This window comes from Eucyclogobius newberryi, unplaced genomic scaffold (genome assembly GCF_026437365.1).
Source record: "Eucyclogobius newberryi isolate DKJ021-1_F unplaced genomic scaffold, fEucNew1.0.hap1 SCAF_2, whole genome shotgun sequence".
Classification (NCBI taxonomy): Eukaryota; Metazoa; Chordata; class Actinopteri; order Gobiiformes; family Gobiidae; genus Eucyclogobius; species Eucyclogobius newberryi.
In genome coordinates, this window is record NW_027315834.1 from 30,621,200 (window position 1) to 30,637,269 (window position 16,070).

Genomic DNA, 16,070 nt, shown 5'->3' on the forward strand with positions numbered 1-16,070 from the left:
ATTACTTAATTTATTTTTTTTATAATAAACCACAAGCTCCAGTTGGTTGTTATTATTGCATGATGTATTTTTATAATAAACCACACACTCCAGTTGGTTATTATTACTTTATTTATAAAATTTAATATGCGGTTGGGATGTTTGAACTTCTGAATTTACTTTTATAATAACCCAAAAGCTCCAGCTAGTTATAATTACTTTATTTATTTTTATAATAACCAAAAGCTCCAGCTATTTATCTTTACTATATTTATTCTTGTAATAAACCACAAGCTCCAGCTAGTTATTTTTACTACATTTATTCTTGTAATAAACCACAAGCTCCAGCTAGTTATTTTTACTACATTTATTCTTGTAATAAACCACAAGCTCCAGCTAGTTATTATTACTTGATTTATTTATATAATAAGCCACACACTGGATACCTATCTCTGCTGCGGCCACTAGATGGTGCTAAAGCAACGCACACTGCCCCCGTGCGTAATGCGTAAGCCTCTCGCGGCGCAGTCACGCACGACAGTCCGTGGTCCCGTGGTCCAGTCTCCGCACCAGGCGCGCGGCAGCGGCCCCTTTAAGAGAGCTCATCCCGGCACTGACGAAATTTCCCCGGCCCTGCTCCGTTTCCCCGAAAATCAACCACAGACACACGGCGGTAAAACGAGCCATCCGCGCGCTCCGGAGCGTCACTGGTCCGGTCCCGCAGCAGCTCGCACACGGAGGGCGCGAGGCAGAGCGGCATTTCATCTTCCTCGTTCGGATCACGCGCGCAGCAGCAGCAGCAGCAGCAGCAGCAGCAGAGGACGACATTTGAACCGAAAAGAAACGCGCGTTTGTGGGGAGATGGATAAGACCGCGGGGACGTCCTGAGCAGCAGGTGTACCGGGGATAAACGGCACTCTCAGTGTTCATGAAACTTTGCTACGATTTACGTGCTGGGTAAGGACGAATTTTAACCACAGTCGTTGTTAGATTTGGTGAAATATTAATTGTTTTCTTGCATAACTCTCGTTTTCCATTCACCTCGTCGTCGCGTTTGTTGACAAGGCTTCAGTTCTGTTATTTTACGTAGAAATGGTTTTGAATTGTATTTATATAGGCAAACTGATCTCTTTGACATCTTTGTTTTTTATGCCTGTTGTGCAAAAAGAGCCTAAATTTATCTAAAATAACAAGTTATTTATTGCCAGGTTGAATTCGTTTAGATTCAAATTTGTCTTTAATGAAGCCATCTGAATAACAGTGGTCAAATCTGAACTGTGTATTTTTAAAGGTGCACTATGCAACTTTTCTTGTCGGGGATCTGCCACTTGCTTGTCTCCATGGAGATGTTATGTGCCTGGAAGGTACCATAGCATTGCGTTAAATGTGGACTATTTAACTGTCATTAATGAATTCAGAATGATTTTAATGCTCTACGTATCTTATTTTGAAAAACATGTTTAGTTTTCTTGCGACAAAATAAAACGAAAATATATTTTAATTACTTTGCTACTGAAACATTTACCTTAAAGCAGGATAATCCCAGAAAACCCTTTTTAAAATTGTACAATATTCTTAAATCATGAACTGAAGAATTAAACTCTATAAAGAGTCATAGAATATGTTATTCATGCAACTCTCTACAGCTAAAAAACATAACAAGGATTTCCCCACTGTTGCACTGAAAACAATTATATACAACATATTTATCCCCTAAAGATATTGTCTTGAAAATATAGTCAATATAGTGATTATGATACTGTTAATCCATTGCTGTAGTTTAAGTATTTTTGCATAGTTTGAGCCCATTTTTAGTATTGTCAAAGCTAGGCAATACTTTAGATATTTCAATTGCGTCCAACTTCTGCCCGTGACATGATTAATTTCAAAAGTTTATTGCTGTATGGTTTCAAAGTTCTCCTCTCTGCTCTGCTGGCATTTGCTCGCTGACCTCAATTGGGCCGGCCTCATTTACCCCAGACACGGTTGAGATTTGCCCTCAGCGGTAACGACAGGCCGCACTGTACATCCTATTTCAGAGCGGTCAATACGGACGATCGGGAACCGAGTATTGACCGCTGCTTGTGTCACTGTTTATGTAACCAGGGGTGGAGTAGTAGTGTGACGGGTGGGGGCCGGCGTCGGTGGGCTCATGTGATCACGGCTCTAAATAATGTACTCTTGTTTTTCATAGCAGACACTTCAAATGGACTCGATTGCTTGATCATTATGCAGTATTTGGCTGTATTTCCTGTGTAAAAATGTAAATATAATGGTTAGAATTTGATTAAGTTTGTTTTTTTGGAACCAATTTATAGTTATTTGTTTTTGTTTACATTGAATTGATGGTCATTATAAAAAAGTATAGATTAAATGAGCTAAATATCTTGTCTCCTTAGCGTAAACCTGCTAATGAAAGTCATCTACAAACTCTCATTAGGAAGTACTGTAATTTCCTGACTATAAGTTGCACTTTTTTCATAGTTTTGGCCGTGGGGCGACTTATTCTGGTATATTATAGTTATATACATAATTATACTCTAGAGCGCCTTATATGTGATATTATTTGTTATTGTTACACTTGCAACCGCATCTCATACTCCAGTGCGACTTATATATGTTTTTTCTTCTCTATTATGTATTTTTTGGCTGGTGCGACTTGTAGTCCGGAAAATACGAAACAAAATCCTAATCTCACGGTGCGATAATTATTACCACTACATTCAGTTCACGGGAAAATGTTTACTGTGATATTGTGAAGAGAATTCTAGAAATGAAACCCTTTTTAAATGCCTTGACAAGCCTTTGGCAATTACTGTTATATTGCACATAATTAAGCAATAAAAGTGCTAAATAACAGTTACTTTTTCATGTCGACTGCACTGAAATGGAGCAAAGCATCATGGTTAATGTAGTTCCCGCTCTTTCTTCATCTGCAGCTGCAACAAAACAATGCATTTAAGCAAAAGAGCTTGTATATCAAGCCCAGGATATTATTATGTGACTTTTGAGATACATTATCACGATTTCATCCCTGATTACTGTTGTTTTGCAGTTAATAATTCAGCGCACCATAATCTTAAAGAACAAACAAACAAACAAACCTAAAAACAATTAATATTTGTTGTTTTGTACTCGTATTGAGAATTGTTTTATTAATTTTGGCCAGTTTCCTATAGATATATATTTTACGACATCTCTATTCCCTGCCATGTCTAATTCCTTTCCTCTTGGGCACTTTGTGATGGACTAACCTGGTCCCGACAGGAGTTTGGCTGTGAAAAATGAACACACAGACGCACACTTCTTTTTATTTTTGTCCAGCCAATGCCACTGAGCCAGCCTGAGGTTGGAAATAATGGATGGACCAAAGCTTGCTCTCTGATCTTGTTCCTGCCCTTCTCCTCGTGTTTGCTCTCCAGCTGACTTGAACTGTCAGGTTAGCTTTCATTGGAAAACGCAATAACGCCATTAAGATTTGTAATTACAGCCATATCTTATACTCAGTAATTTTTTGTATAATCGAATATAACTGTGGTTCGCTCACAGCTGTTTTCCACGTTCCTTAATGTCTTTATAAGAAGCCAAGAATAGTCAGGGCTTCTCCCGCTGTAACAGATGATGACAAGCGTGAGAGAGAGTTTTCATTTTACATCACTTTTGTTTGAAGTCACTGGACTCGACTGACTCTATTGTAGCATCTCTAACAAACACAAAACGAAAGCTTTGTGTCATAGTATGCTGAGGCAGTTGTTCATTATTGTAAGAGTAAGGTAAGGATGAACTAGTTGTAACAGTAATGAATATGTATAAAAACTATTATTTGAGTTATTGGATTATTTTACTACTTGTTTTTTTTTTTTTGGATTATACTGTCAATTTTAATGTTGAATCTGTATTCTTAAACCGATTTAAAAGTCAAATCATGCCGACTGAATTCTTCTAGAGAATATTTACAAATAAACTTATAATTTTTTTTTCTCCAGATAACGATAAAGAATTTAAAATCGTGAATACATATTCTTAAAAGTGAACTAGTCACACTTATCCATTGGTTTCAGAGTGAGGAACATTGAGAGGAGCGTTGCCATAGCAATTGACAACAGGAAGCGAAACCTCATAAATTGCGATCACTTGTTGCATCCATAGAATATTTTGTATGTTTAAATCCAATGCCCATTTCTCTCGTAATTTTAGGTTATCATTTTCTTTATTATTATCATTATTATCATTATTATCATTATCATCATTATCATCATCATCATTATCATTAACGCAGTAAGATACCCTTGAATCACTGGAGGCTGAACCAGAAGCTCATGAACCAGAAGCTCATGAACCAGAAGCTCATGAACCAGAAGCTCATGAACCAGAAGCTCATGAACCAGAAGCTTGTGACTTTGACGTCTCTGTGTGCATCTTAGAACGTGTCATACAAGTGTCGCTCTTGTCCCTAGTTGTCGTCTCTTGTTTAAGTGCTTTCACTGCCTGGCCCCGCCCTTTTCTCTCGTAGCACACTTGATAGGAGACTCAATACAAAGATGTAATACTAGAAGAGGCTCTGCTTTCGCACATGTTGAATGCACATCTTCTTTTTCGGAGCCAGTGGTGAATTCTAAGCGGAATGCTACGTGTTTTGATAACTTGTAATAAACACAATCCACTGTTCTAAACAAGAAATGGACTAACACACTTGCTGTCGGATGTTTACTTGCCATCCTCCCACTGAAATGAGATCAGAGGTGGATGAATTATGAATGAATGAACATTCTTATCATGGCGTTGTAAACAAACTTCAGAAAGACCGCTTACAACATGAGATGTACAGAAAGTTGGTGTTGGCTTACTTTAAGGTGCATTGTGTAACTTTTCTGGTGAGGGGTCTGCCAACTGCTTGTCTCCATGGAGATGGTGTTGCTTTGCCTGGAATGTTTTGCAGTGTATTTATCTTGTGTTTATTCAATTACAGGTGCGGTTACTGCTAAAAACAACAACAAAAACACTTGCGTTGTCAACAGATCTGACCCGTGAAGTGTAATGTGGGGGTGGACAACCATGGCAACAATGTCACAGTGCCTGTAAATGTCTTGGTTGAAGTTCAAGTGTAGCACAAAAAACAAAACCAAAACTAAATGTGAATGGACCATAAAATACATCTTCCACCTCTCAACTCCAGGCACAGCAATAATATCTCATAATGACAAACAGGGCTGCAACAAATAATTATTTTGGTTATCGATTAATCTAGCAATTATTCTTTTGATTAATCGATTACTTGTTTAGATTACGTTATTATGAGGCTTTTATTAAATTGTCCCAAAGCAAAGCTGAAGTGAAGCTGCTTTTAGAACATCTTCATAACAACAAAACATTTTTTTCATTTAAAATACAACTTCTGTCTTATGTCATTTTAGGTTAATTCCTGCTTTGTTTGACTCATAAAACCTTCTTTCAGCACATGGCATGATTTGGAGTTCAGTTTAATTGTGATTTAATCTATTCACTTCTTTCAGCCCTAGAAACAAGCAAAGGCTAATAATTCACAGTGTGTTTTGTAGTATTTTCACATTCACACATCATCAAGATAATCTACTGTGACCTTAAAATGCAATAAAATAACTTCACTCATCAGTTAAAAGTTGAAAATGTGACATTTCTGATGTTTCTCGCATAATGATTAACATACATTTCTTGCTTAATCCTAATAAATACTCAAACCTTGCTATATTACACAAAGAGGAACACATATTTAATGAGTCTGTAAATGTGTAAAACCAGAAGTGGGCCAGAGGGCATGTTGTTGTAACTCTGTGGACTACAGTATGTGATGTGATGAAGTGTGACCGTGTAACCAGTAGTAACCTCAGACGCTGTGGGTCATCAGAGGAGATTACGGCCGCACATAAGCGTTCTCATGCACGACACAGTAGAGGCTTGTCCGGCCTGTAAATCTGCTCAGCTAATGCACACTTGTAAACAAACATGATTAGTTCGTGTTGCCTGGGCAGCAGGACCGTAATGGTTACACAAGAATATGAATGGGTTTCTGTTGTAGATTAGATTTGTAAGAAAGAATGCCAAAATACAGGCAATTTTATTATGGCAAACTATTGTCGAAGTTTGTTTTTATTGCGTCTAAAACTATAATAAAAGTACAAAGAAGGGGGATTTAATGTCATTGGTTTTATTATTATAATTTCAGCGATTGTTAATGGGGGGGGGGAAATAAAAACAAACATGATTTTATTTTATGATTTTATTTTATGTAATGCAAAACGGAACAAAACTGAAATAAAAATAAACCGAACCAGACACACAGAGCAGAAAGAGTAGTCCATAGAAAGTCAGTCTGGCATATGTCCCCTTTTGATTTCTTTGTATTTGTCAAATTTGTCCATTTTTGAATTCATTGCAAAAGTGAGTCTTTCCATTTTACAAATATCCAATGTTATTTTGGTTCAGTCCTTCACAGTCACCTCTGCCGCCGTCATCCATTTCCTTGTTAACTAGCAAAGGACCACGACCCCAGGCTTGGATGCAAAGTGTCTATTGACATACGAGAAACACATGTACGGAAAGTGGATGCCGTTTGGGGGCCTCTAGCGATGAGGGCTGTTGGCTCCCGGGCCTCGATTCCCCCCCGTCTAGGAGATAAAAACAGAATAATTAGAAGAGGTTGGGAAAGGACGAAGCCACGAACGCTGATGTGTGTGACCTTGATGCTTACATAGTTTAGCCACCGAAAGGGGCGTGAAAAGAGCTGGGTTCTGCTCCCGAACTTAAGATAACTTTTCATTTGTTTGTTTGTTGCTCTAGTCCAAACTACATTTCACCGGCATCCACCTATCGTTTCTGTTGTTGGAATTTTACATCCGAGGTACATTGTACTAAAGTCAAATGACATGTCTGTATTGGAGCGTTATTTTCAAACATTATCTCTCCCGGCTGGTATCTTACCTCAGTTATAGCGCCACCAGCTGCAGCTCTTTCTTCAGTGACTTATTGCCAGCTCCAGTTGAATGGAAGTGTTTTTGTGTTTGCACTTCTTAAGCCAGCCAAGTGCGTCACAATAGCGGCAGTTTGTATGTTTTCTCATAGTATTATTCATATGCAGATGAGACCATGTGCTCACAAAGCCCACAATGCCTCCTCTCCCTGTTTTTCGGCAGTGGTGTGGCACAAATAGCCCTTGGACGGCAAGATGAAACGCGCGAAAAGAGAATAAATGGCGGCGGAAGAAACGGGAGTAAAAGGACAAATTGGGAAAACCACGCTTGAATTTGAGGCAGCGTTTTTGTTACATAAATATCATCTGGCAGCAATGATGAAGCGTTTGTGACACTGGTTCTTACATTTCAGTTCAGTGACGCAGTTGTGGAAGTGAACAGGTACAGTACAAAATGAGCAAAGTCTGCGGAAAAGAGAAATGATTGACACATTTACAACAATCGGGCATGACCCTGGAACAATGTATCGTGAGTGTATCGTTGATAGGGTTGTCAAAAGTATTGGAAATCTGATGCTAATTGATACCAAAACAAGGATTAAAAGTACACACTGATTCAAACAAGTATCAATCCTAAAAAAAGAATGAGAATGTGAACTTTAGTCAGGCTTTTAGATAGGATTTGAAAACACCCCGTCCAAATAATTTTGTCCGGGGGTACGGAGGCCGACTAGGCGAAAAAACAAGTTGCTTCGACATTCTCCGGACCACAGCTCGGCAGCCAATCAGAGCCACAAATTTCGTCGACCAATCAGCGCGCAGCATGCAAATTTTCACTTGTAAACAGTAAACTGTAATGGCGGACTATTGTCAAATGCTTCCTGGCCCGATTTAATGATAATATTCCCTTTTTTTCCAAGATTTATTAATAAAATGGCCGTCCCTGCAGTCGAAAATGCCCGTTCACATTTTAAAATACCCCGTCCAAAATACGTAAAGACGGATCTCTATCTAAAAGCGTGACTTTAGTGAACCATTTTAGATCATGAGCTTTATCAGAACTAGTGTAAGATGTTAACATGATAATACTGCACAATATATCGCAAGAATATCAATACTGCAACAATAGAAGGCTGTTTTTTTTTTTTTTTATTCAAATCTGATTTTAGCCAAGAATTTTCCTAATCTGTATAAAGTAGGTAATTCTGTTTTCAAACTCAATTTTGATCATTTGAAGTTTATTTTTATGTTTTATTTTGTGCCTTTTTAATAACGCATAAGTTGAGTTAACCACGGACCACAAACTGACGGTTACAAGAGCCTGACATGCCTCGTGTTTACTGAACCAGACCAGAATGTGTTTTGTTTTAGTATTTACAGTCGTCCAGTTCCAGTGCGAGTTCTGCTGTCAGGTTCTAAAGTTTGTCAATTACACATTTCAATTGGACTAACGAAACAAAAGATTGATTGAGTGAGATTAGAGCTGAAACTCTATAGAAAGTAAGACAAATCCTTCTCTTTACACATTCAGTCAACTCCCATTATCTAAATTGTGTTGCCCATTTGTGGTAAATTCCTGGTAAATTATTTATTTAGTTTTGTTTTTGGAGAGCCTGAGCCGACTCGTGACTCATACTTGCTGCAGTGTAATGCCGGCTGTGTGTGGGTTCACCATGAGCTAAGTTTTCATTTCCAGTGGTCTTGACAAGTGAAAGGAAGCGCTTATTAACATGACACTCACTGGATGTGTTCAGCCTTCGGCCGTAGCGATAAGCCCACCTGTTCCTGGCCATTTTCAACCAATGAAAATAACCCCATTGTAGCAACAGGTCATTGACTATGTCTAACATTTGACAGCTAACAAGTTCATTTATCAGTAAGCCATATTCTTTTTACTGAAATAAATCAATTGCACACGAAAGACTCAAGCCACGGACATTGACAGGTCTTGTCTGTTCCCTCTGTCCTTAGCATTTTTTGCATAAACCTTCTTGTCTGATCTTGTATCCTGAAGTGTTTAATTTTTGCATGTTACAGTGATTCTATACATAAACATTTATACTTCCATAGTGGTTATCGTTAGACAAAACCACTTCAGTTTTCAATGACCAGTTATAAAGTCCTTGTGCCCTCTGAATTATTTATTTATTTAACACAAGGACAATGCACAGCTTACACTGATCTCAAAAGAGAAACGATGCTCTGTACCAGGTTTAACTACGAGCCGTTTTCAATCTGAGGTGCTTGGGCAGGTTTAGACTAAAAAAGATGTATCTAACACCCGCATTTACCCGGCGTATATTACCAATCCCAACTACAAGGGTTTTTAAACGTTTTTGCACTGAAAAAAAAACATAACTAGGGAACTGGGAGATTTCTGATTTGCTGAAAGGGGGAAATGAAATGGAAAGGGTGACTGGCTCTGACCGCTGAAGTGGGTGCTGGTGCCAGATGGACTGTGTCTGACACTCGCATGTTTGTGCCACATATTGACCCTCCACCATCTGAATGTTGCTGCAGTACCCGTCTCCACAGACCACACTACGTTTTCTGTCTAAATTCAATGAGGCGTTGTACACTTTTATGTTCTTGGTGACAGGAATGATGACTGCTGTGGCGCGCTCTTGCCTCATATCCCATTGATTTCAAGGCTGTAAAAATTAAAAAAAAATGGTCACAAAACATGGTGGTTTTATTAGATGGGCAGTGTTTCATGACAATACGTGAAATGAGGCTAGTTGGATCGTTATTGATGATAAAAATGAACATGTCTTAACCGGGCTATGCGATATTGTGATCTAATCCTTGTGACGAGATTCTATTTCGATATATTATTGTATTGTGATTCTTTTTGTTTCCGTTTAATCCAGCTCTATGTCCTTGGCCTACTAACTCCTTCTATTGATCAATTTCTGTCATGCTGAGTGATTTAAGCGGGATTTGAACCAATCACAGTGAATTAGGAACTCTTATAAGAAGCAGATGGCTTTTGTTACCTCTTACTAACATATTAATTAACCGCATGGACTATGATAACATTGAAATCGTGCCCATTGAAATGGCCCACCCATACTTCATAAAATTATTAGTTTTGTATAGTATCAATATATGTGTCATCATTAGTTTCACTGTAATGTTTATAAGAGAAAACATTTCAGAATAAACTATCCAGTGCGCTTTACTTGTTCGCCACAGAAATTCCCAGTCCCCAGACGCCGCTGACTCCTCAAAGGAAATGTTAAGCTTTTAGTTTTAGACATTTGTTCTGTTTTCTGTAGACAGCTGGCGGAGAATTGTCAAAGTGGTGCTGTTAAAGTACTGTCATCACTGCAGATTACATCACAAAAAAACTATGGCTAATCCTTAACCAACAACAACAACATCCTCTGTTGACATGGGGCAGACTTACCAGATGTCCCAAAGCGTGTCGTGCCATGCAGTACGCAGCAAATGGACCACGAGTAACATGGATTCCTGGAAGAACTTTGGGGCATTCTCCTAAACACCTTTTTTGTTGAATTAAGATAAGATAAAATATATATATATATATATTTGCAAAGCTCTCACTGTATTCCTCATAGTGTAGTGCCCTCGATGGTTGATGATTTGCTACTTCAATTTGGTTGCTGTCTCGATCTTAAATCATCTGTTAAAGTGGTATAAACAGTTTTATTTCCCACCTGTGCACTACTTTCTCTGTCAGAACCTCTTGCAGCAGCTACAACTTACTCTCTGATATGGCTTTGCACTTCTCTCATTCTGGCTTCTTTCCAAGGATTATAATAAAGTGTTTTGCTCCATAAACTTATGTCAACAAACGCGGCTCTTACCCTTTCCTAATTGCCCTGTTTTACGGCGGTGCTTGGGTCAGAGCTGCCAAGACTGAAGAGGCGATGTATTGATTTGGAGATGGTTAAATCGACTTGAAGTTAGTTTGAGTGAGTGAGTGAGGATGCAGAGAAGAAAATGGATTTAGACAAGCTGAAGGTTTCCTTTTCGCAATACCTGAAGGGAACCGGGCAGAGCAGAAGAATGAATCATGCTGCTAACAAGGACATTCATTTGTGGCCGTTGCAGCTGGGAAAATGAAAGTCGTGAAAGAGTGAAATTAGGACTCTGATTGGACATTTTCTGGAAATGCTAATTGCCCAAAAAAATAATAAGGTACCGTAGTCAGTCACAAAAATTGACTCATTGTTTACAGTTTCTTTGCACTTGTAGGACATTTTTTGCTATTTTTTTGTAATACCAAAATGTACTTTACAGCGTCGAATGAGTCTCTTTTATGACAAATCATAAATGCTTAACTATTATTTGTTTCATTTGGCTTTGTATTTGTTACAGCTCAATATATTGCACATTTTAGAAAAAGTCTTGGCAATGTTTTTTAAAGCCAAGATATTTCCATCTCCATGAAGGTCAATCAGGGTGAAAATTACTCCAGAGTCAAACGTCTTCACTTTAAAAGCTGCGACTACCTTTGAAACGTTTTATACCATAGATCGCACTGGGGCGAATGAGGTATTACACATCATTATAGGAACTTGTAATCCAAGCATCCAAGAATCTAGTCTGTCTTTGCTCTGAACAGCTTGTATAGAATGTCTATTTGTACGCTTTTTCTGTGGCTATAAATCCTGTCTGAGAACACTTTCATATTCCTCTGCAGTGACGGGATGCACACCCGAATGCAGAGTTGGCCTGCTGCAATCAGTCTTTGTTTGATGACTATATAACATAAACTCTTCTTCTCTGTTTGGAATTACAAATCGCAATAATTGCCAGAATATTTTGACATTAAGAGACCCACAGGCAACTCTTAATGGAAAATCTAATATACCCTCAACTTCAACACGTATCTTCATTTCTGGAATCGCACAATCGCACACCTACATCAGGAAACTTTCAGAGGGTAATCAGAAAACCAATGTGGGTTTTGCAGACAAGTTTCACACAAAAAATGCAAAATATACCTTCACTTTTTTGGTATTGCAATAGGTTTTCATCATACTTAAGAACTGGATGGATGATTTGAAACTGCAGTACCATCATCTACTGTATCATTTTCTAACCCAATCCCATCTCGCATAACTAACCTCGTGTCTCCTGGTACATCCATAAGTATCTCTTTTTGCTGCTGTATTTATCTGTAATGTTGAAATAAGAGCCACACAATCTGTAAAATGTGCCATCATGATGCTGTTATAATGCCATCAGCTCTGAGCTCACCTGCAGTCCAGCTGAATATGCATGTGTCATGTGCAGGTGGACTTTGTGCAGAGATGCAGACCTGCTCTTTCCATGCATACACTGTTTATTTTGTTTATTGGACATTTTCGACACTGAATATTTAGCTCTTTAAAACAACAGCACTTTTTATAATTTAAAGTCTTTTCACTGACAATGAAGGCTTATTGTATAGCATTAAATTGTAAATGTGGCTGTTAAAGCTGAGAAACCCAAAATATTTTCTCATAATGTTGTATTGTATGTGTAATGTGTATTTTAAAAGCAGACCTCCACAAGCTTATTCAAATTTTAGTATATTTTTTTTGGTTTCAAACTTGTAAGAAAAGGCCATGTGAGTCACTATTGGAAACTACCTTCTTCCTTATTTCAGTTTGAAAATGAGGTACCCCAGCTTTAATTAATGCAAATTCAATATTATTGTGATGTTTGAATATACTTTTGGACACAATAATATCAGTTATATTAGTGAAACTCAATGTACGTAGGTAATGTATGTAATGAATGTAATAGTCAAAATAAAAACTTAGACAGAGACAAAACCAAGACGACGTCAAGGAAAATCATTAACAAAGATCTGCCTTTTTCAACGTTTTAATTTGAGTTTTGAGTGAGGACCTTGGTGGTGTTATTGATATATTTTGCAATATCAATTATTGCATCCACCAATATTGTGATGTCGATACTTTTTGTGATATATTACACACACACACACACACACACACACAGTGTAGCCCTACTTTAATACAGTTTTATGGTAGTATCTGCACAAAGTATCATCACATCTCATATTTGTATATCTTTTGTCTCCTCAGGGTTGCCGTCCGCCATGTTAAGGTAAAGCGTGGCTGCGCGGTGTTGACCATGCTAAAGCGCCTGGACAAAATCCGCTTCCGAGGCCCCAGGACAAGAGAAGACTTCCCAGACCTTGGCGATTCTCCGCCAGCCTCTGACACCGAATGCAGCGACGAGGTTCAGCTGAAGCCCAGAGCCAGGGACACAGAGGACCTGCCCCGAGACCCCGTGAGTAAACCTGACAAAATGAAATGCTCAAGCTGTGACTGCGGTTTATTGTGCTGGTTGAGTATTGATTCATCTTGGTCAGTTGCAAATACAAAGCTGTGCCATTTACAGAACAGTCATTTCTAATTATCAATGATCAGTTTGGGTCTTTTTAATTAAGAATTCTACAGTTAATCCTGTCAGTGAAAGCATGTGGTTTGGAGTAGAAATGTTTTGTTAACAGCATTTATTGCTCTTTCTTGTTTATGTTCTGCAATGTAATATTGAAAGCCATTTTCATTAGTTTTTGATACGACAACATTTTGAATGCGATTGATTAATATAAGTAAAAAAATATATTGTTTTTCACTTGACTTTCTTGAAATTCTGCAAACTAGAGGTTCTGCTAAGTTGGGCTGGGTGTGTTGTTTGCATCCCCTTAATAGGGAAACTTTTAACTTGTCATTCTGAAAAAACTACACAACCGACAAACACCTAAATTGATTTGTGTTTTCGTCATGCAATGATCATGGCACATGGAACTACCGGAACTGCAAAGTAGATACAATTACTAGAACTTTACTTTGAAATTCTATTAATTGTAGCGTATGCGGTGTTTTCATCAATCATGATATATTTTTTCAGAATTACAAATTAAAAGTTTTACTATTAGTACTAGAGGTACTCATTGCAGAGTTTGTCTGACCATGTATTATTTTCCAAAATAACAAGACCAAAAAATATTTGTGTTGAGCATCACACGCTTGATAAACCTCTCAAAGTGCTACACTTTGACTTCTACTAATTGTAGCGTACAACAGACAGACACAGAACAAGCGTTGTGTAATCTTTTATTTTTCTTTATAAAACACACAACAGAGAACACAGAACATGACCATATGGCTCTCTGGTTGTTTTGTAGATATTTATCGTCTCAAGGGTGCCGTTGCTTTTGCTAGTACTTGTAGCGTATGCAGTGTTTTCGTCAATCAATGATCATGGCAACTGTACAGGATATGGCTATGCATTACGCAGTCACTCACAATGGCTATTATAACCTTCCTTTTTATTTAATGGCATGAAGCTTTAGAGCTAAACACAAACTGCAGGTTGCTCAGAGAAACTCATAAAGCCTTCTCTTTGATGGAGCACTAAACATCTGCACACATCCGGGAGCCTCCTCAGTTTCACATGATCCTTTGTTGTTTATGTTATCTAAGTTGTTTGTACAGTAAACCGGGAACTGCAGCTGACGGCAATGCAATAAGGAATGTACCAGATAAAATGGTACACAAGTACACAACGATGGCTATCAGGAGAGCGGCAGAAATGGATGGATACAAACGAGAGGGAAGGAAATGAAAAAAGGCAAACTGATTAGGTCCATGACAAGAAGCCAGAAGTGGGAGTCTCTCCAGGGAACGTGAGGAATTAAAAGTTAAACCGGCACTGGACCGTGGAAAATAATCTCCATTATCGTGTCTTTAGCTTCATCCTCCCACACTGACGCAGCCCCATCTCAAAGATGCTCTCATCAAATGTGCTGCCCTTTGGTACAATAAAAACAAGCTACTGATGTCACCGCTCGCATCAATAATGACACACAAACACAACAACACAAATGCACTTTTCAAATGGAATTATCTTGAAATTAGAGGCAGTCTGAGTACGTCATGAATGTTGCTCACGGCCACATTTCCTTGTCACTTACTGGTTTGTGCAGGCACTTTCCATTAGTCAATCGTTTTGTTTGTTTGTTTGTTTGCCTTCTTAATTAAAGGAGAGTAGATTAAACCTTAGATTGGTGCTTCTCAGACGTTGGTGTGTGGGCAGCATCTGGAACTCTAGCAATTATTATTTTGTATGTAATTGATTGCTTGTTTAGAACGCAAAAGTCATTTTACTAAATTTTACAAAGATGAAGCTGATGTTTTTGAGGATCGTAGTGGAGCAAATTTATGGACCAAAGAGGTTTCATCAAATACACTGAATTTATGCATTTTCCACATAATTTTCATGGAATTATGGTTCAATTTCAGTCATAAAACTTCTTTTCCCAACTCATGGCATGCTTTGAAACCTTATTATTATTTCAGTAATAAATTACCTGCGATTAATTGTTTAAATTAATGCAGCCCTAGTTTTAATGAGTTTTGTCTTCCTTTGGGTTAGTCCAGGTTTAGAACTACACAAATCGGGCTTTAGTCCAAATTTGGACCTCATTTTGTTCTGTTTTAGATCTGTTTTTTATCTAGTAGTTTTCAGAAGAGCCAAGTATTTTCTTTGATGTTTTTTGGTGTGAAAAGAACCTTTTGAACTTAGAGAAAAACAAACTGTTTTTCTGGCTAGAATTGCTTTTGACATTGGACTGAGAGTTATCTCTTGCTCATATTAAATATGTCCAGGAGTACTAACATTTGAGAGAAAATTGTAAAAAGAACTGCTAGCTAAGCCCTTGACTAGAATATATGTTGTTTGTGTATTGACCTTATTCCGCCCCGCCCACTTTTCCCTCTTTTCCCATTTGAGTGGCACTTTCGTTGTAATGGCACTTCCGGTCCAGCGGGAACGTCGTTGGATTCTGTTCAGAGTTCACATTTAAACACAAATTAACATATAAACTGACTTAAAACTATTAAAATACCTGTATTTCAAAGCAAATCTAAATTTTAGTTAGCAGTTTTTTATGCAGCATTAGAGAGGATATTTTGTTGTTTGTTGAGGAAATGGCACTTCAAAAATTGCAGCCTTTGGGATTTGCTAATTGTGTCCATTCAAATTTCAATTTGATCTCGATTAATCTTGCAGCCCTAGAGTAGTGCATTTGCCAGCCCACTGGGAAGTCGCCGCCCACATCATGGCTCTGAGTCACTTTCTGAACCCTAAAATAGACCCA

At 38.1% G+C, this 16,070-nt stretch overlaps 1 protein-coding gene across 4 annotated transcripts in view; it reads left to right on the forward strand.

Moving 5' to 3' along the window:
- Nucleotides 1-775: 775 nt before the first annotated feature.
- gramd4a (GRAM domain containing 4a) overlaps nt 776-16,070 on the forward strand; it is a 58,408-nt gene continuing 43,113 nt past the window's right edge. For all 4 annotated transcript variants that reach the window (XM_072454990.1, XM_072454992.1, XM_072454991.1 and 1 more), the window contains exons 1-2: nt 776-936; nt 12,988-13,195. In XM_072454990.1, the coding sequence (XP_072311091.1) occupies nt 908-936; nt 12,988-13,195 (237 nt within the window). In that variant the 5' untranslated portion in view covers nt 776-907. The remainder of the gene's footprint in view (nt 937-12,987; nt 13,196-16,070) is intronic.